Below are 26,767 nucleotides of genomic sequence, written 5' to 3' on the forward strand. Positions count from 1 at the left end.
GCAATGCTTTATGAAACAGTGGTTTAAGCAAAAGAAAATAGATTACAAAATATATTATGCCTCCCTTCATATGCATACATTAACTGATAACATGAGATTCACAAAACTGATTTTACAGATCACAAAACATTTCATCTTGCTTGTTCCACATATGAACAAATGCATACCACGTTTGAAATAGGCTTACCACAACTGCAAAACAAAACAGAACTGTAGCACAGCAAAACTTTTTATCCAGTACATTACCTCTAAATATTGATAAATACATTCTCTAGTCCTGTTCTGACCACTGTGTATTTATACATTTTAAAACGTGCATAAAACTATAAATGTATACAGGCTCACCTATTAAGCATGGCTAACCCTACAGCTTAATAACAGAATTAATGTCTTACCTTCCGTCTCTATCCCAATCATACACTTCTACTTTAATTGTCCTGAAAAAATAGAAAACACAACCAATTAAAATATATATTAAAATGTACCAGGATTACCTTTAATACTTGTACTTTAATAGCATATGGGTGTAACAATTGTGCCAAATCCAGAAGGCATAATTTTCTAGTCATTTCTCATGGGGTAGAAAATAGCAAGACACTCAGGTTGCCCAATGTATCTTCATAAATTAAAAGTAAAATACAATGGAATCTAAAGGAACAATTTGAGTTTAACCAATATATTTTTACCTCCTGAAGCTCTGAATTTTCTGTGGGATTTGTTGGTTTTTTTTTTAATAAATGATTCTTTAAACCTAAAGTATTATCAATGTTTTTAAGAACAGTAACTATCTAGAACTTATTGTGAAAGTTTCTTCGGTACATGCCTGGAAAAGGGGTATCTACTGTGGGGTAATAGCATCTTACAAAAAAAGTAATATATTCATATCTGAGAAGTGTACAGAGATTGAGAGGGCCTTTACAACACAAAATCATTAAGCAGCAAAGTATGGATGAAAAGCAATGTTCACAATACAAAGTAAATACAAAGTAAAGCACATTTAAAGCAAAAAGGAATTCCAATCTATATATTTTGGTTCCTAAATGAAAGTAATTACTCCAGAACGCAATAAAATTTCAATCTTGTAGACAGTATTAACCTTTTCTAAACACTGTGCAGTGATGGAAAATGAAAGGTGGTGAGATCCACCCAAACTTTGTGAAGGCCTTGTCTGTCTGTGTGTTCAGATGAAAGAATTCATAGTTCTTTACAGACTGCACTCTTCCCCTCTTAAAATCCCCTCTAGCTCTCAACAGAAGAGGAGGCTGCTTGGCCAATTGACTGAAGAGGAAATAAAAATGCAGCATAATTTTCTTTATTTAATTCCTATAAAGCCAACAGGATAGTTGTTTAATTCTTTCATTGGACTACACTAGTTAACCATCAGATTATATGACATAACCATGACTCTGGTTCCTTGGAATGAAATGGGAGAAGCAGCCTGTGGGACGTGGGGAGAACACAACAGACACTGGGTACCAGTTATTCCCAAACTGACAGGTTTCCCTGGACAGTGTGGGAATACTCATCTTCCTCTTAGTGAGTAAGGAACTGGTGGGCAAGCTGCAAATGGAAGATGAATGTGGAGATTAACTCTTTCCTTATGAGTGAAGCAAACCTCTAAGGACAGCTCTAACTATTTTTGCTTCAGGGATGACTGGAAACACACAAAATGTGGAAAACAAAAATTTCCCATGTAAGGGATCAATCTTATTTTACATACTTACTTGAAGAGCAGATTTCTTAAAATGCAAATACTATAAGGCATATTATCATCAGCATCAATAATGAAACAGGAAGCGTATCAGCATGGAGACAATTTATAGTTTTATTTATCTCCCTTTACTAGAGAAAAAGTATATATAAATTCACCAATTAGTACTAATGAATCCTATCTGGCCTAAAGTGAACTGAACGTGGGATAGAAAAATAACCCCTCCAGATGTTCTGTATTTTAAGCAACAGCTTGCTTACTTCTGTTCTTCAGAACAGTTTCACATGAACTGATTGGATCTGTGGTATTAATAGATGAGACAGGAATCCAAGCAATGACATTATAATTTGCTTCCATGGAAGCTGCTCCCCATTCTTCCTATGAAATACATTTGAATATATGTTGAATAATTTTCCTTACAAGGAAGGGACAGTTTTGGGAAAAGGTTGATCAACAGTTAATACTATGTGCAACAACAAATTCATGCCTAGGTTTTCATTTTTTTATGATATTCCAGAAGAAGCAAAGGATTTGCTTTGTCTGGATGTTTCTCTTTTCTGCTCAAATTTAATGTCTCTGACCATACCATTTGCTACCTTTTACCCCTCTTCTACAATTTCAGTTTGGGGTTAAGTCACCTTAGAATGAAAACTGTTTATTCTTTGGAATGAAGACCAGCTCCAAATCTTCTCTATCCCACCAAGTATTTGACCCTTCAAAGGAAACTGTATTTAATTTGAAGGATCTTCAAATATATAACTCCATAGAAGCAATTCTTCCTTGAATAGCTCCTCTTTCCTGAAATTTATTTCATATTAAAGGCATTGATCACAAATTTTGAGTTTATCTATTTTACATAACATGCAAGTTATTAAAAGGTCTTTCAAATCTTCAAATATTGGTATTTTACCATTTCTATACTACTATTTAATCTTAAATGACATGGTTTAAAAAAATCTTTTAAAAAAATCAAGGTTAGAGAATGTTTGGGTTTGGATATTTGTGTCTTCAAACCTTTATGCAGAAAATAACTGTGTATGCTATTTGAGAGCTCAAATCAAGTGAACTAAAATTATTTTTTCCTATCCAGGCTATTCTGCACTGCCATTTTTAATTCTGTTTGGTGTTGGGGCTGTTCAGCCTGGAGAAGGCTGTGTGGTAACCTTACAGCAGCCTTCCAGTATCTGAAGGGAGCCTACAGGATGCTGGAGAGGGATTCTTCATCAGAGACTGTAGTGACAGGACAAGGGGTAATGGGTTCAAACTTAAACAGGGGAAGTTCAGGTTGAATAAAAGAAAGTTCTTTACTTTGACAGTGGTGAGGCACTGGAATGGGTTGCCCAAAGAAGTGGTAAATGCTTCATCCCTGGCAATGTTCAACACCAGGCTGGACAGGGCTTGGAGCGACCTGGTCTAGTGGAAGATGTCCCTGCCTGTGGCAGGGGGTTGGATCTAGATGATCTTTGAAGGTCTCTTCCAACCCAAACTGTTCTGATTCTATCATTCTATGACTAATTATTCTCATGAGAAAAGGAGACTTCTTCCAGACCTATGACATTCCCTATATGTTTGACATCTTGATTCTGTAACGTGAATGAGAATCATTAAGTAGACTCTTGTAGTAGTCATGTCTCAGGCAGTCCAGTATTAGAGATGAGAGTAAATGGTCAGAACTTGAATTTCTCAGAAACACCATATGCAGCAATTTTTACTTCTGGCTTTATTTTCAAGAATAATGGAACACAAACCTCATATTCCTTCCCAAGAAAAACTGGTTCCTATCAAAATTTTATCATTTTCTATGACTGAAGAGCAGCAGGGAGTATTTATGTTTGAGAAAGGTAAAATGTTATGTATTAGCAGACAGATGAGTTGTCCAGAAATGGAAGCTGTTGGCTGTGACAAGAGCTCTTTTCCTATGGTATCCATATTGGAACAGATATTTTCTCTGTACCACAGGCAGAAATGCGATGGTGTCCAAGGTGCTCAAATGTTGCTACAAATGAGGAAGGACATGGTTTCATGGATGATATAACTTGAGAGTGAGTAGTTTAGGTTTGATTCTGACTAATGAGAATTGTTTGCTAATCTGGAAGAAGAAACTGGTTTGATCTAAGTTGACCCCTTCCAAACTAAACCATTCTATGATTCTGTGATCATACATATAATAAAGCAAAGATCTGGTAGGAAACTCTAAAAAGGTCCTTTCCCTCCCAGAATGATAAATTAATACCACTTTCCTGGAAAAAAAAAATCACAAGTCAACTAGCTTTTGACTTTTTAATAAGCCATTTATAAAGACAGAGCTTTATGACTGTGAAAGCATTCTACTTAGTCTAGTGTATATAAGCACTTTCTACTGTCCTGCTTCTTCATATTGACTACTGAGATTGTCAGTTGATTCAAGAGTTGGTTTGTTTATCCTCTGGCATTAGCTAGTAAATTATAAGTTCAAGGAATGCTTCCCTGGAAGACTTGGTTTTCATGGTAACTAATTAAAATAATTTTAGTGTATGTTTCATGGAATAATTAGCTTGATAAAATAATGCAATGGAGTTATGGTAAAATCATGTTGTACTACAGTAACATAAAGTGCACATGAAGGAATGGCAGTCATGTATAGGGAAGCTGAAAATAAAAGTTGAGGTAAAGAAGCAACTACTTAAATTACAGATTAAAACACACTCACAGGAAAATCATCAATTTAAGCAAAGTCTTACTTAAATTCCCTACATGCAGTAGTATATTTCAACAAAGGATTTGGTTTCTGCTGCTTGAAACATTAGTTCATGTTTAACAGAATGTAATACTGAACCTTTTTGTATTTTAATCAATAAGATAACACACTTTTTGCCTCTGAAGTACCCAGACAAGTGCATTTTACATCTCTTGTATCTTTCATGCAGTCTACATAAAGGTGAACTGAACCTTAGCTCACGTATCTACTACATTCAGCTTACGTATCATGCATATTTTTATTCTAGTCTTCAAATATTTTCTTCATGATTTTAAACTAAATATTGCACTTGAGACTGCTAAAAGCATTATGACTAAGTGATAAATTTATACTTCCTCAGAGTCTTACTTAAAATAATTCCAGTACTCCAGATTTCAAGTAGCAGAGATAGATAAACCACCAGAAATTTAACTGGGTACTTAATAACAACACTAATACTTAAATGTATTTCAAAAATATGAATGGTGACAACAGAGCAAGAAGTCATCAATAGGAAGCTAAACCCTTTTCTTGCTGATATTGCTATAAGTTATCATGTCCATGTTTTAAGTAGTCTAAAAAGATACATCATTCATCAATTTAACTATTTTGCTTGTTACTCTTGGGGAAGGATTGATTAAAAACATGGTATGATTATGATTATAACAATCCAAAAGTGGATCCTTTTGCATGGGATCACAGAAAACTTTAAATCTGAAGATGACAATTACTTTCTGCATTTCCCATCTACTTACCTTATATATTTTAAACACTTTCATTTATCAGCATCCTCTGACATTATAATGTCACAAAAGGAAGACAGATCATCATTATTTTTCATTGAAACATTATTAAAAATACTGTGCACACTAGGAACAGTGGCCATTCTTCAAATAAGTCTTTTATTTTAACTCTTAATCACACCATAGAGAGCAAAGCATTTTTTTCCAGAAATCACCACTAACATTTCCAACAAAGTTATACATTGGCTTTATTTTATTAAATTCTTTAATGCAATGAATGGCTTTGAATACATATTATCCTTTCAAAATTGTGACTAAATAACCTTAACAGCATCAGGAACTGAACTGCATAGAAAAACTCACAGAGAAAAAACACATGAGTTGGGGGGGGAAGAATTGTGTATGCTAAGAAAGTTTAACCTATAGCTTACCGGTCATAGTCTCCATTACACAGTGCTCTGACAGATATCTTGAACGCCTGCCACACTGGATTTAATGTATTTTTTATGACTTCAGTTTTGTGGCAGATTGTAAAACTGTAACAAAAAAAAAATTTACAATTTATTTACTTTTTCTTTTGTGTCATCAGACATGGAATCTCTATTCATTTGCACAATGTCCAAATAGAATCTGAGATAACTAAAAAAGAAATGCAGTGACATCAGAGAGGAGGAAGAACTGAGGACAGATGGGACTGAGAGAGATTACACATTAGGGTGCTCAACAACTTTAAACCTAAAATGTTTTTACCCAAAACTTTAGCAAGATTTACAAGTATTCAGTGAATTATTTCAGGCAAAAGCAGCCTCCATCCTACTTATTTAAACAGGCCTTGTACAGCCAGGAATCAGTCACAGATCCAGAAAGAAAACTATCTGGTACAGATTAAGAAATGGAGCCAAGGGTGTCCCAGCTTTCTGATTCTTGTCCCCCATTTTATGTCTACAATGTTTTTAACCAGGGCTATCTCAGGTAAAACCTGTAAGGCTCCACAAGACCCTATGATCACCTTCTCTCAGGCTTTCTCTAAATAATGCAAAATTAAAATACATGTTTTAAATCCTTGCCTTGGGGACTGAATTGTTCAAAAGAAAACAGGAGGCAGGATCACTGGTGAAATCGCTACTGAAATTCTACGTGCAGATGTGACTAAAGTTGTTCTGTAAGGGAGTATCTTCCTTATGTTCCAAAGGCCTGTTTTTATCCTGGCTATGGCTCAGAAGGCATGCATGAAGCTGGGACAGAGAAGTGAGCATCCTTCTGACCACTGCTGGATTCAGGAGACCAATAAAGACACAGTGGCTCACTCACCTCTTGGAAGGAAGTGGAGAAGCATGGCATTCAAGGCCAAGAGAAACTGCATATACCAGCACTCTCAGTGAATGCTCAGAGAAATTCTACTAATGACCTTAATGCTACTCACAAAAGAGCCTTAACTCCTCCAGGCTTGCAATTTAAGATATTCAGCATTTATTAAGGAAGTTATTTTTATAATCTGCCTCCGAGAGGAAAAGAGCAGGGAAGAGACACACAGACCAATGCATAGGTTTACATTAACACCTGTTCCAGTTAAGCTACTCAAACAAGTAATATCATATATGTCTAGCCTATGGTTTGATATGAAGTTAAATGTGACAACTATCAGCTTCCAAGAAAAACTGCCAGTAGACCTCCCATGTAAGTAGTATGTTGACCTGAAGTTAGCACGTCAAGTCTTAGCTGCAGAACAGGTGAGATTAATCTACTTTAATGAATTAAAGCATAAATGTAGCAAACAGCCACTTACTTGATAAAAAAAAAAAAACAAATAAATAACTATGTAAGGTATTTTCGAATTCTATTTCCTAGAAGTCTGACAAAAGATAAAAGATATTTCCAAATTTGCGGTATCTTTTTATCTAAAACAATTTCTAAGGATTAACGTATTCTGCAGCTAAGATTTTCTTTGAGAACGCTATTTAACTTAAAGGCATACTTTTCTTAGCAAAATTAATACTATTTTACTATTTTTATTACAATTAATTTTCATAATGCTCTATATTTCTCACACATTTAACTCTTAAAACCCTGAGCTGAAATATTTGATCCATTTGTTACAATAGTTTTATTCCTGTAGTGCGTACTTTACATACTTAAATCCAACAAACATGATAAAAGAAACAGCTTAATCTGACACATAAATAATTAAAACTATATTGCCATCTGCAAATAAGTAAATTGCCTACTGTTTAGCAGCAGAAATACTTAACAGGGATCTACCTGCCATCTTCGTTGCTTCGATGAAATACGAGGAAAGGATCAGATTTGCCAAAAAAGTCCTTCTTGTCTAGCTTGTTCGCACAAAACTGCATTAAAACTGAATCCTGAAATGGGTAATATAGAAAAATTACATACAGCAAGCAGTTTCTTACACTAAAGTAGAAATGTAAAATTCACTAATAACCATGTAAATAGAAAACAAAATAATGAGGGTATCTCTCTTCCAGATGCCTTCTACATATTTGCATTCTTGCCACATCTCCGTAGTGCAGTTTGAGCTGCTGGAACCAAGAATTCTTCTGTGGCGGCTGCAGAGGACAGGTAAATTTCTGTGCTAAAGGCCTCAGGACTTTCCCATTACTTTCTGACATGCAAAATTGCAGCCCCAAGGAAACAGATGCACAGGCAAGGAAGGCATAATAGAATTAATGTTAGAAACTCCAGTGAGACATGAGTAAGCCTCATCTCTTCAATGACTGGAACCTGCAGTTGCCTGCTCCTGCTGTCTGTAAAGCAAGTGGCTTAGTAGCTTGCTTCTAAGAGTCTAGAAGATTCCATAAAATGAAGTGGGAACATACAAAATACACCCCTTCTGATGGCAAACAAGGAGAAAAGTTTCTTTGCTGTGGGCAGGCTAACTGATAGTCTCACATAGTGCATCTCTTTGGGTAGAGTCAAGGACACGAGGATTATAAATGCAAAGATAAATCTGCAGGCTCACCTGCTAACTGGAGAAGGGTCTGCTGGAAGACTGGTCTACAGGTGTAACAGCAGCAAGAGCAAGACTAAAGAAAATGTGGGATCAGCACTGAGTGCGGCAGGGGACCAGGTGACAAAGGACATGGAAAAGTAAGTGTTTCTCACAGCCTTCTATGCCTTGGCTAGAAAAACCAAACAAACATGAACCTCACAGAGTTCCACAGAGGGAAATGCCAAGTACTGCTCTTGGAGAGGAATAACCCCAGTGCAGGCTGTGGGACACACAGCTGGAAAGCAGCTTTTCAGGAAATGACTAGCACGTCTTGGTGGGCACCAAGCTGAGCAATGTGCCTTTGGCAACAAAGGTGGCAAATGACCTCCTGGACTGCATTGGGAAGAGTGCTGACAGAAAGCTGAAGGAAGTGACACAGCACTGGTGAGGCCACCCTAAGGGACTGGACCATCTTTCATATGGTGAGAGGCTGACACCTGGAATTATTTAGCCTGAAAAAGGGATCTTATAAATCTGTATAAACAGCTGCTGGAAAGGAGTAAACAGACTCTGCTTAGTGATATGAAGTGGAAGAACAAGTGGTAATAAGTGCAAATTGAAGCACAGCGAATTCCATTAAAATACAAGAAAAAAAAATTGCTGTGGCAAAACACTGAAACAGAGAGGCTATGGAGTCTGCTTGGATGCATTCAAAACCTGACTGCACAGAGCCCCGAGTAACCTGCTCTATGAAGAGCAGGAAGGTTGGACTAAGCAATCTCCCAAGGTCTCTTTCAATTTCAGTAATTCAGTGATTCTAAAAATCTTTGCTACAAATATTTGGTAAAAAAACTCAGAAGATCAAGTGAGAATTATTCCAAATGATTAATAAACCTGGGTAGGAAAATATCTCAGTGAAAGTATACAAGAGATGGTGATAGATTGCATGAAAGGGTGTGCACATGAAAGAGCAGAACAGGCAATGCAAAGGAGAGGGCAAGAGAGAGACTGAGTTCCAAATTCTTCACAAGTTCCCTTCAGTGATTTTGAACAAGTCATCATGTATGCAAAATCCGAGTGGGGTGAACCTGGAAGAACATGTGGACCTTGGAAGGAACCCAGTATTCGTCTTCTTAAAAGGGAAAGAAAAAAAAACCAAACCTGTTCTGATTATGGATTTTATGACATATTTGTGGTTTTTAAATAGTTTGTTACAACTGGGATAAAAATGCTCATATTGGAGGATAAACCCAGAATATAGGCAAAAAAATTCCTCACCAGGTCTTTCCCCTTACCAGCCAAATTCCTCACTGCTTTTTAATTATAAGGTTAAAAATCCCAAATTTTACTTTGATGTTCATGTAATGTTCCCTTCCATAATGGAAATATAATTACATGGCTGAAACAAATAGATCTTTCTTAAAAATAATAAAAAAAGAGATTAAAATATGATTGATTACTTGAGGAAATAAAGATTAAAGATTCATCTAAGAATCAAAATCTTGATGATGATGCTTTTTTCTGCTGCTTCTATCTAAAATTAAGAGTAACTCATAGGAAAAAGGTACTCTAAGTTCCATATGTCACAAAATGTAGACTTCTACATCACACCTTTGAGAATCTGGTGCTGTGTAAATCACAAAATCGTTATAATTTTTCGAAAAGCAATGAACACACACTTACTCGGCAACAGCCTAGCTCCTCTGCTGTTACTATGACTGTCCCACATTTCTTCCCAGGAATTCCTCTGCAAGAAAATACAACTGCATCACTTCAGTTCCTTGATATCATTTATGAAAGTTGCAGCTAACACAGATAAGCACAAGGGAAGCTTTCAAGTCACAAAACTGCTCACATGCTGTACAATTTCCCTTTTTGACACTTGTCCTGTGTAAAAAAGTTGATTTATCCTAAGTGAGTTGGTACATGAGTTGTGTATTTATTCTAACTAGCAAGAAACAAATCAGTTTAATTTTTAAAACAAATAGCATAAAAAGCTTAATGGGATGAAATGACAATACCAGAATCTTATTTTTTTGCCCTCTGATACTTTTGCCACTGATACTATTTAAAGATGACTCTACAACTTACTGCTTTGTGAAAAGCATCCTTTTGTAAATTTTCTTTAAGCAAAATACCTAAAAAATATTTAAAACTATACACCAGCCTGAAATGTTTATGAAGACACATAATAACCTCACTATATCAGATATAGTAGTTCCAACATAAATTATAATTCATCTAGACAGCCATTAAAATCATGCTGCTGCAACACCAGAAAGCACAAAACAGATTCTTATCATAAAGAACTATACAGGAATGGAAAAGCCACACATAATCTGTCAACATTCAGTGCCAGCAGCCTTTTTTTGAGGAGGGAGGGGTGTGGCAGTGGGAAATGCACATATTGAGATGCAACTTTTTGCATGACACTGTATTATAAATTAGTAGTTTTCAATATCCAAACATCTATTAGTGTGTCCATTAACACACACGTTGGGGATTACTTGTCGATCTTATTTTCCAAAACTACTGCTATTTCTTATGCTCATTTTTAGTTCAGAATTTTAATTCAGATATTGAACATAATTAATGATTTGAATAAAAATACTTTCCAAGAAGACATTTAGGTAAAATTACATTTTAAAATTATATTTCTTTATTTTTCTAAAAGAACTAGAGGGCACTCCTGTTCTTCTGTTAAGACAAGACATTAATATACACATTTGTTTTTATTTTGCTCGTTAGTTTCCTTAATCCTTTTGAAATTTTGTACAATGCTCTACAACTCTCACTAAGTGAGACTTAGCTAGACTTACCACCAAGACTGTGGCATAATAAAGAACTGGTGGGAAAACAGTTCTTAGAAGCAGATAAAAGTTTATAAATTATGAACATAGGAGCAAATCCTGATGCAAATTTCTGCAAGCTCACTGAAACTCCTGTTTAGAAGTTGAGTTTTAACTCTATAAGTATTGTGGTTTAAGCCCAGCCGTAAATCAGAACCACTCAGCTCCTCTCTCACTCCCTCCCTTTCTCCCCCCTGCTTCTGGAGGGATGGGGAGGAGAATTGAAAGAATGTAACTCCCAAGGGTTGAGACAAGAACAGTCAAGTAACTAAGGTATAACACAAACCACTGCTGCTACCACCAATAATAATAATGATAAGGGAAATAACAAGGGAAGAGGATACAACCGCTCACCACCCGTCGACTGATACCCAGCCTGACCAAGCAGTGATCTAAGCTCTTCTGGGTAACGGTCCCCAGTTTATACAGTGGGCACGACGTGCTGTGGTATGAAATACCTCTTTGGCTACCTTGGGTCAGGTGTCCTGTCTCTGCTTCCTCCCACCCTCCCCTCCTCCCTCCAGAGCATGAGACTCAAAAAGTCCTTGGTCAGATTAAACATAACCAAGCAGCAACTAAAAACATTGGTGTTATCAGCACTGTTCCCAGGCTGAAAGTCAAAAACACAGCACTGCACCAGCTACTAAGAAGGAGAAAAAATGACTGCTAGTGCTGAACCCAAGACAATAAGGCACACACAAATGAATGCTGCTCCTTTACCGCTGCAGTCATTTGCCAGTCACAGAGGTGCACATGAATGCTCTCCTGGACCTCCCCAGTGCTGCATGGTAAGTTTGAATTTCACAAGGAAAACAGTTGATAGGGAAACTATTCAAGGTTTGTTGTGAAATTTTAAATGACTATTCATATGCACACAAAACTTCTGGCATTCTTCCGTTCAATGCAGTATGACATAGAGTACAATACTTTATGACCAAATCAGAGATCTTTCTTCAAATAACAGGAAAAATAATCTGGACATTCCAAATGTTACAGTGTGGATGGATTTTTAGCAAAGAATGGCCATGTTCCCAATTCAGCAAGTGCCTATGTGGAGTTTGACATGAACTGAGAATGAAGAAGGACGTGGGTAAGGAAGCAAGAGTAACAGTGCAAGCAAGATAGGAGGAAACTGGAATGTGCTAATACACAACAGCGAACTGTTAACAAGTTTTAAAGGCTAGGTTCCCATATGCTTAATTTAACCAATTGTATACTAGTTGCTGTGTGCTACATTGTATATGTATCCAATCTTAATACTGCAAGCCATTGAATATCCACTAATACAGCAAGTTATTGTATATGTATCCAAGTATAATACACCAAGTATCCAATTATAATACAGCAAGCTGTTATAAGCAGATGCAGACAACAGTATAAAAAGGATAGATGCTTTGTAATAAATGGCGTTTGTCTGATCACATTGATCTCTGACTAAGTCCATTTTTCTGTGGTATTACATGGTACAATTCATGGTTTTATCAGCTTCTTCAAGTCATAAGGTTTTATATCTGCCACTCTTCTACAGCCCGGGAGTGAAAATTACCCATTTTAGCCTCTGTAAAAATGGGATATTGAAATTAAAATCTCAGATTTTCAAAAGATAAAAAAGCTGCATTATTTTTTTCTGAACAGTACCTCTTGAAGCTTCAAAAACTTCTGAAATGTTGCAGTAACAACAGTATGGAAACCACTTAATTGGCAATATTGCCCAACCCCAAGAGATACATATGTCTGCAATTATTACTCTGAAGGACTGGGGAAACTGGAGAGGCAATCACCTGAAGATATTTAGGTGGGTATGGGTAGGCAAAAAAAAAGAAAAAGGAATTCTTGGTTTTTGTGTAGATGTGAAAAGCACACACAGTATAGTAATATCTAAAAGCACCTAGGGTAAGCTTCAGCTTCATGTATCTCCAAGGTTCTTAAGGACACATGTCTTATAAAAGAAGGATAATATTGCTATAATGGCTGGCACAGCGGTGAAATGCTTAATTGAGGGTAGCACCGAATTTCTCAACAGAACAGAAAGTTCTCACTATTCAGGAACTAAAAACTCTATCAAATGACCTCTACAGTTTGTGACACTATTAAGTATGATCTTTGAATGCTTGTCTTGAGACTACAAGCATTAAAAAAAAGTGCTGAACCATTTGCAGACACTAAAGAGTTTGTTCTCTTATGAATTCCCTTACAAACTATTCATTAAGGAAAAAATCCTCAAGTACAAAGTCAGCACCCTGAAAAAAAAAACTTCAGTGGTCACAGATCAGCCACATAGCAAGACCTTTGAACAGCAATAATGCCTTCTGAGAATAACAAAATAATTTTAAACTGGTCTTATCACTGTATGAAAATACACTGCTTAGAGATTCAGTAATACAGACCAGTCCTTCCCATTGCCATAGAAATATTGACTAATACTACTTTGAAGATGAGCATGTAGGAGTTCCACCTGTTTAAACCAAGAATGCAGTGCCACTGCCCATCTTCTTTCACTTTCATGAATAACTGGTACTGAGCTGCCATGGAATTGGTTCTGTAGCACTGAAGTGACAATACAGAATTTATATTTAGGCAACCAGTTTCTCAGGGTAGATTTCTGTGGTAACCCTGAGGGTTTGTGGGGTAATAGTGAGGCAATCTGTATTGTATAACCAACTCCAATACTCAGTGTTAGCTATCTGACACTCAGATATAGAAAATGTGCCAGTCTAAGTGTGAATAGGGTGCAAACTAAATAAAAGAAGGTAAAATGTGAGAAAGATCTACATTTCAGTGGGTCCTACTGGTTTCAGAGCTAGAACCTGCAGGTGTTCTACAATAATCATCTCTTTTTGGACAGTATTTGAAGGGGCAAGTGATTTGACTATTAGAGAAATCAAACAGAAAACCATCAAATGAAAGGTCCTCATCAATATATGCATGTCTCTAGATAAGATACAGTCTCAAGGAGAAATTGTCTTAGAGCAAATGATTCCACGACTGAGACTCCACACCTGCAGCACCTAGAGAAGTTTGAAAAGACACTCTGAAGACCATCTGGGCTTCAACAAGGACAGAAAGGAACTGCTGATAAAGTTGGAGAAAGATGACAATTTATCTGGGAATACAAACCTGAGAGGTTAAACAGAGTCTCCAATTTTGCAAGCTGAAATGGCAATGAGGCAGAGGACGGAACGCCTTTCTAATCATTAAAACATTTATTCTTATCCCTGAATTTACAAAACCTAGCTCTCTGGCAGTCACAACCACAGGTAAAAGGATAGGACAAATATATCGGAAGCCCCAGTTCCAGGGTTCAGATGTTTTTCTATCAATTATGTTCACAGAAAGATGACAGGAGAATGAAGTTTCCAAAATAGGCCAGCTGGCTCCAGTACAACCTCATTAGCAGGCAATAGCACTCAGATGTGAATAACTAGCATGGAATGCTCATTAAGCTTTGCAATGTCTCTGCCTCATCATTAAAGGGAATCCCTACAGGAATACACTTAGTAGATCCTGAAAGAAACATTGCTCAGTTATAAACGTGGCTAGCATCTTCTCTCTAGGAAGACAGAACATGAAAATATCTAATTCTGAATAATGCCTGGGAAGGTAATGCTCTGTTGAGAGAAAAATGAAGCTATGTAATTTCTGGAAGTAGATACATCTAGTAGATACCTTGTCCTTTCATGCTAACACAACTGAGACACACAAGGCCAGTCTGAGTAAATCTTACATATGGAATTTGTCTTGTGAAGCCATTTAATGAATCTAGTAACCCAATAGATAAAGAGAATAAACATTACTGTTAAAATGTCAGGTTCTCCATTTCACCTGCTTTGCATGATAGGATTTACTTTCCAAGTGAAATAATCCCAAGCAGATGTTCATTTCTGTACCTATCCAGTCTTTAAAATAAAGTGCAACACTAAAGCATGTTTTTGACCAAAACAGCTCATAGTTACAAGGATAACAGGCCAGCACACTTCCATTCTGGGAACAAGAGTCTTCTATGGAAGACAACATTGAATTTAAAGCCCTTAATAGTGTCAGAAACAGAAAGGGATGCTCAGGAGACACCTGTATAACTGCCAAGACCCAACAATATTAGGTTCATGCCTCAGATGAGCAATCTGCTGGTGCTTGCAAGACCAATGAAACTTCCAGTCATGCCTGTCGTGAAGGCAAAGAAGAAAAATGTGTGTGTACATCTTCACTTTTGTACTCACCATGAAGGTTAGCAGCAAGGTATTTTTCAGTCTGCCTGACAGACCACTGTCTGTCAACCCTCTGGACTTGAGATAATTTACCTTTGTTTTAATGAAGAACAAGAGTATCCTAAGGGAATTTTACCTGGTGATATACAATCTGACTTAGAGTTGGCCAGCTCATGGCAGCCATGAAGTCCTGAATCTCCTGAGTCTTTTGTAAATGTCCAAAGTAGATAGATCTGAAGTTCAAGCTTTGAGTATTTATAATTTTAATTTCCAAGAAATGTCACAGCTTTCTTGAATGCCAATCAGAGAATGGAATACAAGCTTCTCAAGCTACTTAAGTACAAAAAGTGCTACTTCAGTAGAGTAGCTGATTGGGACTAAAACAGCACTGGGCATTCTCTTCTTTGTACATCCACTTGCTAGGAATAGAAAAGATGGAATTATAATGAATTTCAGAAATACTGTGAAGAGAAAAAGCTCTCTGAACTCTAGTCACAGATCATAAAGAACATCCAAATCACGCAAATGCAGACTTGACTTTGTAAAAAGAAGGGTAAATTCAAAGTAGGAAAATATCCTTAGGAACAGAAGACACGCAATATTCTCAATTGAATTACTGCTATATGAATATTAAGAGACATCAAACATACATCAATAAGCAAACAATGCTGAAATGCAATGCTACAGTTTAATGAATAAAGTAAGACAAATGTCTCCTAGTCACCAAAGTATCCAGACCTCAGAGTGAACAACCAACCAGAGACAGTTGTCTAGCCACAGCACTGTCAAAAGCTCCAATGACAAAATAAAATCTGAACACTGGGAAGAGCTGATAAAAAGTCATGACCACTTTCTCATTAACAAATATCTACCCCACGCCACATTTACCAAAAGGAAGTTATATTTCAAAGTCTTTCAGGTGGACAACTGATTTGGGTCCATTTAGTAACTGCCATACAACAGAGTATCAGAAGCCAGATCTGAACAATGCTTGTTTATGCAAGAGAAAAATGTATTACACAGGCCCTCACAACTGTGAAATAATTATAAGACCTTTTTTTCCATAGAATCTTCACTGATATCTTTTCCTTCCTGTTACTCACCTCAGAGTTCACGTAACCTGTACCAAGTGATAACAAACTGCTGAATGGATGATGTTTAATCTATATGTTTAAAACAAATTTCAGGAATTTTCTCAGAAAAAATAAAAGTGTAGTGGGCTGAATAATTTACCACTTTTCAGAAAGAAAAAGACAATAAAGAGCTTCAAGAAGTCAGCAAGATTTGTCTTACTAAATATGACTGGCTAAGAAAGTTGGGGCTGTTCAGCCTGGAGAAGTGAAGGCTGCGTTACTTGTGGTTTCCTGGGCGTGAGCATTACTGCAGTGATGGGTGGAGCTGCTGGGTGGTTTGAGCTCATTTCACTGCCTGGGTATAGTGCTGCTGGCCATGAGCACAGGGAGAAAGCACCTAACTCCGGGGATGGCTCCTTCAAGCAGAGATGTGTTTACCTGGGGCTTGAAAGCATTTCCTTAACCTGTGAAAACGACTTTTTAAACCTTTCCTCAGCTTTTTTAAGCCACGGTAGGGGGGTTGGAACTAGATGATCTTAAGGTCTTTTCCAACCCAAATCATTCTATGATTCTAAGATTCTGTAATATGGGTGTCTTTAAAGTATGCACCTTTCTCTGAGCAATTTACTACAAGCTTTCAGCAGAGTCAACTGACAACTAATCAAAACAGTCAATGTAGTTGCAGCAGTGCAATTCACTGGCAGTTAGCCTATGTTAGGCCTAGACAGAGAAAAGTTAGTGAACTTTTGTTTTAGTAGAAGTAAACAAAATAGGGCCAACCTCTTGTGCTAGTCAATAGGACAGTGTTTGTGTGCTCAAGAAACAAACTATGCAACAACCTGCTCACCATCAAAAAACTAAACACATGTCCAGAACTGGTACAGAGTGTGTCACATCCTATGCTGCTGAGGCACTCCCAGGAGCTGGGCAAGGGCTGCTTCCATAATCAGATTACTGGAGTCCCACCTGCTTTCTACCTCTGTTCTCCTCTGTGGGTGTGGAGATGGGACATCAGTGAGTTGATGGCTCTCCTGGCATGGGTCTGGAAGTAGCTAGGTATTATCTGGGGTGCCCCACCTGCCATTGTGCCTGTCTTCTCCTTTGTTTGCAGAAAAGCTTTTTAGTCAATCTAAGACACCTCTTCTATTATATCACTTAACTATACTTGTCCTCAAGGCTACTTCCTGGACAGGCTTTCACAAGTTTAATATCCAGAATGGGATTAAGAGGAGAATTGCAAAACACTCTTGTCTAATAACAACACTATTTTCAGAAGTTAACCATTTTGTATGATTGTACAAATCAGAGAAATCTGATCAGTTGATTCTTCATTGTTTGTTTGTGTAGGGATTTTTGCAGGAGCTAGATTATAATTAGCAGTTTCCTACCATTCCACAGTAGCCACAATAAATTAAACAGTAATTTACCACTCATAAAACTGATGCAATCAATCTTAGGGATTTAGAGGGTTGATTTGGGGGTTTTGGGTTGGATTTTATTTTTTTTGGGGGGGGGAGTGTTACCTTTTCTTAGTGTTGAGGTTGATACAATATTTATTGCAGACGTGTCATTAGCTTCTGAAATTGAAGGACATTTTAAAAGTTAAAGTTCATCTGCAAACCTTGATGACACCAGAAAAATGACAGAATTTTTAAAGTACCTTTTCTGGGTAGCTTTTCAGGTTATTGGAGGAAGTGATACAGTGAAGTAGCATTACTTCTAAGATATGTTAACATGTGCATACATGTGTTTTTAAGTTTTAATAGTGTGTTTCTAAGAGTTTTGGTGAATTATGCTGCAGATACTGAAACCTGATTCATCTGCAGAGTGAAATACCCTTAAAATGAAGCAGTTCCCAGGGTGCACAGTCCCACCACTGTAGAGAAGGGAACATGTAGTAATATTAATAGAACTGCTTATGTATAGGACAATTAAGCCCCAAAAGGTACTGGTGTAATCCTTGGGAAAAGAGGGTGAGGAGGGCAGGAAAGGTTGTGGAGGGGCAGGTAGGATTGCTAAAGAATTGTCATGAAGACCAAGTCTGTATATACAGTGATTGGGTGACCAAATTATATTCAGAACTTCCACAAATTCAGAAAAATGCTTTTATTAGTGATCTCAATTATGAATATAAAGAGAATATGAATCATATTGTTAAAGTACATTGCAGTAGTAATGACAGCAGTGTACTGGTTTTGCATGGCAAGGTTTTGGAAGCAGAAGGGCTGGAAGGATGGCTTCTGTGAGAAGCTACTAGAAGCTTCACCCCTGTCCCATTGAACCAATGCAGCTGGCTTCAAGATGGACCTGCCCCATGCCAAGGCTGAGCTGATCAGCGATAATGGTACACATCGGGATAACAAAGTTAAGGAGAAAAAGTTACTGGGCAGGTGCAATTGTACCTGGAGAGAGGAATGAGAATATACAACAGAAACATCCCTGTAGACACATCAGCGCAGGAGGGCGGGAGGTGCTCCAAGCACCAGAGCAGAGGTTCCCCTGCAGCCTGTGGTACATCCCATGTTGAGGCAGCTGTGCCCCTGCAGCCCATGGAGGTCCATGGTGGAGCAGATTCCACCTGCAGCCCAGGAAGGATCCCACACCGGACCAGGGGGATGCCTAAAGGAGGTTGTGACCCCATAGGAAGCCTCTGCTGGAGCAGGCTCCTGGCAGGAGCTGTGGCCCCATGGAGAGAGGAGCCCAGGCTGGAGCAGGTTTGCTGCAGTACTTGTGACCCCACAGGGGACCCACACTGGAGCAGTCTGTTCCTGAAGGACTGCACCCCATGGAAGGGACCCACGCTGGAGCAGTCTGTTGCTGAAGGGATACACCCATGGAAGGGACCCAGACTGGAGCAGTTCAGGCTGAAAAGCTGCAGCCTGTGAGGACTCATGTTGGAGAAGCCCATGGAGGACTGTCTCCTATTGGAGTGACCCTGTACTGCAGCAGGGAAGAGTGTGAAGAGTCCTCCCTCCCAAAGAGGAAGGAGCGCCAAAGACATGTGATGAACTGAGCACAGCCCCCATTCCCCATCCCCCTGTGCTGCCAGTGGGGAGGACATAGAGAAATCAGAAGTTAAGCCCAGGAGGAAGGGAGAAGCAGGGGGAAGTTGTTTTTAAGATTTGATTTTATTTCTCATTACCCTGATTTGATTGGTAATAAAGTCTGGTTTGCCCATGACAGCAACTGCTGAGTGATCTCTTCCTGTCCTTATCTCAACCCATGACACTTTTGTTACAGTTTCCCCTGTCCAGTTGAAAAGGGGAAGTGATAGAGCCTCTGGAGGGACCCCAGTGTCTAGTCAGGGTCAACTCACCACAAGCACTCATGGAATTCAGCAAGAGAGCTAACAACTTAGAATTGTTACAAATGAATTTGGATCATCTGCTGTTGGCTGTAAATTAGGGGAACTAAATCAAAGGCTTATTTTGATAAAACACCATGTGAAAATGTTTTGCAAAGACTTTTTTTGTCATGTTACTCTTATTTTTCAGCATGAACTGTACAATAAACAAGTCCTGAAGAGCTGAAAGGTGTCTTTGTACAAAACCCAAGTGAGTGGAAGTAAGAAATTTACAGACAGAATTTAGTCAAGGCTAATGGACTGGAAGGGCATAATTACAGGAATGCCTCCCCACAAAGCAGTGCTAGCCAACCCTTCATAGGTAAGATTCAAAAGGATTTGTTTCAGGTATACAGAAGTCTCAAATTCAAGCAGATTAAATCTCATTAAAATATTTTCTAAACTTAAAATATAATTAAGGTTTGACATAGCTTCTTTGAGGGAAATATTTCTTTTATTTTAAAATAAAGTTATTTCATAAGGATCCTTAGATTCAAGGAAAACTATGTAAATTCTCCTTCAGTTTATCAATTTAAATGGTGTGTTCTGAACTGCTATTTCATCCAGAATGAATTCTAGAGACAACCTGAAATTACTTTTGGCATGGAAACAGGAAACTTTAGATCTAGTTTTTCCAACCTAACACTTGCATGGGATTTATGAAAATTAAAGAATTTAATTGGGTTAAAGTATTGAGTTTTTAGCATTTTGTCAGAAAAATTACAAAAATGCTAAATCAAAAGTTGTTACCATTAGACAAGATGTCCAGCTGAGCCTTTCAACATCTGCTTTTAATGTAACAGGTGAATCTGTAGCATACATTTAGATAAAAATTATACAATACTTTCAATTATTCAAATATTGAGGAATAGAAAATGAAGATTGCTCAAACAATTCTTACTTTAAATACCCACACATCCCTATGAACAATGGCTTGTAAACATTTAAATCCTCTCAGTGGGAGAAAAATCCGTTGATTTTAAGAAAGAGTTGATAAATTTAACAGGATAAATAGAAAATATTTGATACTCTACATCGCCTCATTGTTTGGGAATTGTATTAGTGGGAACAATAGAAATACAAGTAGGCACATTTGGACTTGAAACACAGAGATTTTTTTCTTGATGCTTGAACAAAAGGCAGTAAAGATGTATGATGTGCTAACTTGTGAACTAAAGAGAAAAAACATTTTTAAGATTAGTTTGCTCAAATTATTCCTAATGCAAGTTGTAATGAAGCTGACAAAAATTTTGGGTGAGTCGATTCTTTTGCTAATTGTCCAAATTGAAACATAAATGATCTTAGTCTATAAAGGACTTCTATTGCACCTCACAATTTATTCTCTCTTAGAAGCCTTGTCTGTTGATCCCAAGTATCCAGATACCTCATGGCACAAAAGCCCTGCAATTCACCCCATGAACCAGTACATATTCATCCAATGTTCAAGAATGACATACTTACACAATCGATTTTTCCAATCTGCTCCCCTGTGATCCAACTATTTCTCCCAGTGTACAAAACATTTGTCCCAAAAAATCCTGAAAAGCAGTAACATAAAACTCAGAATTCATATTTCACATTGAAACAAATTTGGTTTCCCATTTTTCTGGGCTGTTTGTTACTGTAGAACACACTGCTGAACATCACATCTAAATAATAAATATGCAATAATGAATCATAAAAAAAGACTCACTGTTATGTATTTCACATAACATTGGTTTATATTTACAGAAGTAACTTTAATACACTCCATTTACTGTTTTGGTTTTTTTTTTCCTGCCTGTTTCACCGGCAAAGATTAAACTGAGATGGAAACAAATTAAAAGGATTAGAAACATGACTATTTCTTTACCTTCTTTAACTGGAGCTTTTTAATAAATTTCTCTTTTGATGAAGATATTCTACACTGATTCTATGAATTTCTTGGAAGTTAATTACGTTGGCAACATTCAAGCCTATGCAGGATCTGTATGAGCATCCTGGATTGCAATTGTACACAAACACTGCCTTAATGACACACTTTATTTCCCTGTTTTATACTTTACCACTAAAAATTTTCATAATATGCTTCCCTGTGACATAAGTGGTATAAAAATATGAATGGATTTTCAAACTGTTGCATACAATGGTTTTATGCTGCAGACCCACTCCTTACATTTCAAGTGAAAATAGCTTGCTAGCTCTGCTCTTCCCAGCATCACTGGCAGTAGTGGTAACAGTAGCTTGTAAGATTTGTTCATAAACAGTAATGATCGAGCCACTATGATTATTATGCGGCAAACCGTAACTTCATGATACTGTGTAAAGTAGGGAGTATTTGCACTAGCAGCTCTTACTCTTCTCTCAGCCTGGGTCACTCATTGCTATCTCTGAGCTGTGTTAGTTATGGGTCCATGTAATGAATTTGTTCTGAGAACTAATTCCATCACAGAAAATAACTGCAAACAAAGTACTTTTTTAACTATATCCTTTAATTGATCTGACACCACCACTTGCTTCCATAAAGGTATTTTAAAATGGCTAAAAAATTAATCTGAAAAAACTCATCTCCTCATTCATTTTTAAAAACATTGGGCATGACATATTCTAAAATAACACCATTTTCTACACTGAAACCACAATTTTCTTCCCCCCCTTTTTTTTGGTGGAGTTTGAATGATTAATTCCTATTAATTTCACAGTCTGTTATTAACAACAACTGTCCATTACTCCATTCTTTCCTTAAATCAGGAAGTTACCATGAACATAAAAGTCTGATTTCAGGTAGTCAGTTTTACAAATATTATTAGAGACAGCTAAAATCTGCCTGAATCAGCTGAAAAACTACAGACAGCAGCACTGTCTGGTCTGGTTACTTTGTACATCCATTATAAAACTCGGCAAAATGAGAAGTAAATGAAGTAAAACTGAGTCGCTGAAATTGAAAGTCTTCAGGTTGGTTTTTTCATTCCCCCAAACTGTTCAACTAGGAAATGACACTGCTCAAAGGAATGGGTCAACAGATTTTTAGGAACAAGGAAGATTTTCCTCCACACGAGGTGACTACAGTCAGCATTAGCTATGCAAATACTACTGACATGTTTCAGAAACAAAGCTGCCAGCGCATGGATATGAGCAAAACTCTGCTCACTTCCTACCTACTCACTGCCTAAATTGTTAAGAGCTACTGGAAAGATACACAGGAACCTGGCAGCAAAAAGAATAATCCAGACCAACCTTGAGCACTTCACAAATGACAGAAATTATCAGTTGTGGTTATGAAACAGATTTCTAGCTACCATCTTTCATAGCGTTCTCAGAGCTGCCATCTTCTTTGTGTGCATATTCTATGTGCATAGTTTGGATGCCTTCAGCACAAGTTTACACCAACTCTTACAGATTTCCTCTGGAAGACAATGGGGGAAAATAGGTATTTCTGATATTAATGTTAATGTGTAAATAATAAAGTTTCCCTCCACAACTGAAGATTCCAGGAAATGGGCTCTGTTTAAAAAACAGGACCTAATGCATCCAAATATGCTTAGCCTATACTAATGGGAACATTGCAGGCACATATGTAATTCAGGAGCTGTTTGAACAGTCTTCAGAAGAACAGTGATTTGTTTTCTCATTTTGTTCTGGTTTTCCATGGGCTCAGCAAGATATTCAAAGCTGAGTTCCCGTTCCTGTAATCAAACAATGAAAACTAAGCTGTATATTTGTATACATCATTGTTTGCACTTCCTTAGTGACTAACTTATATTGTCTTATCTTTTTCTTAAAGCTTAATTACAAGGTTTTTTGTACAAAGAAGTATGTTTCAGGGGAAAAAGAAAGAATTCAGATAAACTAGGTAGCACAGAAGTGCAAACAATCTTGAGCAGAAGCTCAGGATAAGCCTTTATCCTTACTGAAGACAGTATACAGAAGACTTCCCTTTTCTGCATCTTCACAGCTAGCACTGCAGTTATAGAGACCATCTTTCCAAGATGACAGAGATGAAAAACAGTTTGCCAGGATCTTTAAATCATTACACAGGGGATCCAGCTGGAGATCAATGGCTGAAAGTCTTTTATTTTCAATGTGAAACACACACAACATTGCTTCTATTATTCTCCTTTGCTGCAGGTTCCAAAAGGTTCACTTATCAAAGCTATCCTGTACTTATTTAAGAAAAGTCACTCAGAAGCCTCTGAATTCTATTATCACATCTCTAAATTTTAAAGTTACTATTTAATCCTTTCCACTTCATGATGATAGGAGTATAAAAGGTTTCTACCAATATTAATAAGGACAAAATCAAAACAGGTTTACACTTCTTAGGTCCCGGAGAAGTAATAACAAAATGCAGCATATCACGTATCTGAAAAGGTATCCATGGGTGCTTAAATATGCCCTCTCCAGGACAAATGTCCCACTAACATTATAACACAGAACAATAACTGTATTTGCCTCCATTCATCTGGTATTACTTACAGTCGAAAGGAAATAAACATATTTAGGAAAGTGTAAGAATTTCAGCAGGAGAAAGCATAACAGTGAGGAAAAACTTACATGTTTTGATAGGTTCGGGCTCTTTGAGTCAACATCATAGCTTAAAAAAAAAAAAAGGTGATATCAGAGTTGCCAGATGACAGATTCGAGATAAATATAAGAAGACAGAACCCAAACAATTCTTTCACCTGTTTCAGTGTGTGGAATTTACACAGATACATAAATGGAAGTCTCACCAGCAAGAATGGCAAACTGAATCATCACAGATTAGAGGATTAGGTTCACTAGCTATTTGAAATGAAACAATTTTCAACAGGGTGCAGCCTTCTGAGAGAAATTATTTTGATATTCGTGTTTGAACAATGAAATGTGCCAAAGAACAGAACAAACATTAAAAAATAATCTTGGAGAACAAACTTGTGAATTATTTCCTTAGGCAGTTCTTTGGTCATTTCACTAATTAAATGGAAATAACTGACAATTAACTGAATTGCTTCTAACTATAGTTTGACTTGTTCTTTTCAGTTTATCAAGAGATATACTTCCTTTCTCTTGCAAAAAGGAATCATATGTGGAGTCTCTTTCTTTGAAAAAATAACATTAAAAACAGATACTCTGGTTTCAAGCTCAGAACAGATTTGTGTTCAGTGGAAGAGGGAGCCAAATCAACATTCCTACACAGCCCCAACTGTGTCTTTATTTCAGCAGCGCCTTACCTACTTGGAAGGGAATCCTTTATTTAACAAAGTGACTATCTGTTGAAGTTATTTTCAATAGCAGGCAGTAGTTATACTCAGCAGATTTAATGGCATTGAACCCAACTTTTGAAATAAAAAATAAAGTCTGCACCAGGCTTCCATGGTGACGGCAAGAGAATTTGTACCTGGCCATTTAGAAGCACCCTGTAATCTATTTTGGCATTGATTGTTTCCTTTCACTCTTTGAAACCGTTTAAGCCTATATAGATACAGCTAGCTGCTACTTGTGTTTTGAACACAATTGAACTTTTTTCCTCACTCATCCCTCCAACATTTCTGTTAACTTAGGAAGCATTCTGACCTGCTATTAAAAGACATTTACAGCTAAAGAAAAATCAGACATTTTTTGTTTGTTTCCATGATACAGGAAATACTGCTATTCAAAAGCATTTCAGTACACCAAAAGCACTTCAGTAAAAGCTTGATTATCACAAAGACTGAATTGATAAGAATGGGGTGAAATGTAATAGATGACACGCAAGGTGACCTGGTGACTAGAATCTCAATTCTGTTTTCCAAAGAATAAAGTGGAACTCAAACCAATCCCCCCAGTGGAATTAAATTAGTACATCCGGAATAATGTCAAGAGCCATCTACTTTTAGAACAATGGCTGTAATTTTAAAATCTTACAGTTTAATATACTTAGATGCATACTGTCATTTATTTCAGCAAAGAAAATTTTGGCTGTGTACTACCTGTACAACCTTCTATTTCTGGACAGTACATTCATATCTGGTTTTTTGGCTATGCTGCAAGAACATTTTAACATTTTTACTTCCTTTGCTTTTCAACTATTTCTAAAAGTAATGATTGCGAGTAGGATTGTACTTTAACCAGTTAACACCAGTCAGTTTCTTAAAAGTCAATCATTGTTACATTACACATTTATTGCTAATGAAGCAATGCTAAATCAATCATGTTTATTAATGTATACCATGTGAACACATACTATCACTTTCCAAGTTAATTTTATGGTGCACAAAATTTACTATGTTTACAGAGGCTGCAACATTACAGTCAGATACTTTTAACTTACAAATCAAATCGCAGATTCTCTCTTTCTTCAAAGAAGTAGTCCATTATAAATTTTCTTACAAAATCTGGATTTAAAGTATTATCGATCACTTCTGTTCTTCCAAACTGTAACAGAAAAGTGTAAGTTTAAACCACATATTATAATGAAGTATAATTAAGTAGAATGCCAATACCAATAATATGTGAGATGTGAGAGAGCCTGTAAAAATTCTTTGGAACAGATGCCATGAAAGAAAATGACCCTGTTTATATGAACAGATCAGTTATCTATGGATGAAGACAGACTGGCAGAAGACTTTGTATTTCATTATAGAGTAGTGCACACCTTCTATTGTATCACTTGAGATTTATAAACATCAGGTCCCAAAGCCAAGCAGAATCCACAAAATTTTGTGGAAGAAATTCAGTAATGCAAACATTCACCGTGGCCTCAAAAAAAAAAAAAAAAAAGCAAAAGTTTGAATATATTGCTCATTTCAGACAGCTTTAAATATTAGGAAACAAAGCCCTTCCCATAGAAGTGTGTATGTTTTGCATTACCCAGCTCCTACTTCAGCTCAGTTCAGCTCTCCCTTCACCTCTTCTCTACAGTTTCTGCAAAACGCCTTTTCTTTCTTGGTGTTTACAAGAAGAGGCTCAGCTCTTGTCAACATGAAAATGTTTTAATAAATAAATAAAACCCCAACTCACCAGAACCAAAAAACTTCAGTTCCTATACATCACAGACAGATCATAAAATATCAGTGTGATTATTTTGTTCTTGTTTTAGCCGTTCTTTCAAGATACTCCGGAAACAAAACAAAAAAAGCAGTACTGAAATGTGTATTTTATTTTGTCCTACACATTGTACGTATCAAGATGTGTTTGAATATAGTCTACTGAAAAGCTTCTTGACAATCTGCTGAAAGAT

General features: G+C 37.0%; 1 protein-coding gene across 3 annotated transcripts in view; it reads right to left on the reverse strand.

Moving 5' to 3' along the window:
• The window catches only part of CPNE8 (copine 8), a 97,784-nt gene that overhangs the window by 42,296 nt on the left and 28,721 nt on the right, over nucleotides 1-26,767 (reverse strand). For all 3 annotated transcript variants that reach the window (XM_005148418.3, XM_034063215.1, XM_031048337.2), the window contains exons 4-10: nucleotides 25,859-25,962; nucleotides 24,124-24,163; nucleotides 21,052-21,128; nucleotides 9,804-9,867; nucleotides 7,430-7,533; nucleotides 5,602-5,706; nucleotides 396-437 (exon numbers count right to left, since the gene is read on the reverse strand). In XM_005148418.3, the coding sequence (XP_005148475.1) occupies nucleotides 396-437; nucleotides 5,602-5,706; nucleotides 7,430-7,533; nucleotides 9,804-9,867; nucleotides 21,052-21,128; nucleotides 24,124-24,163; nucleotides 25,859-25,962 (536 nt within the window). The remainder of the gene's footprint in view (nucleotides 1-395; nucleotides 438-5,601; nucleotides 5,707-7,429; nucleotides 7,534-9,803; nucleotides 9,868-21,051; nucleotides 21,129-24,123; nucleotides 24,164-25,858; nucleotides 25,963-26,767) is intronic.

This window comes from Melopsittacus undulatus, chromosome 5, assembly GCF_012275295.1.
Source record: "Melopsittacus undulatus isolate bMelUnd1 chromosome 5, bMelUnd1.mat.Z, whole genome shotgun sequence".
NCBI classification, from domain to species: domain Eukaryota; kingdom Metazoa; phylum Chordata; class Aves; order Psittaciformes; family Psittaculidae; genus Melopsittacus; species Melopsittacus undulatus.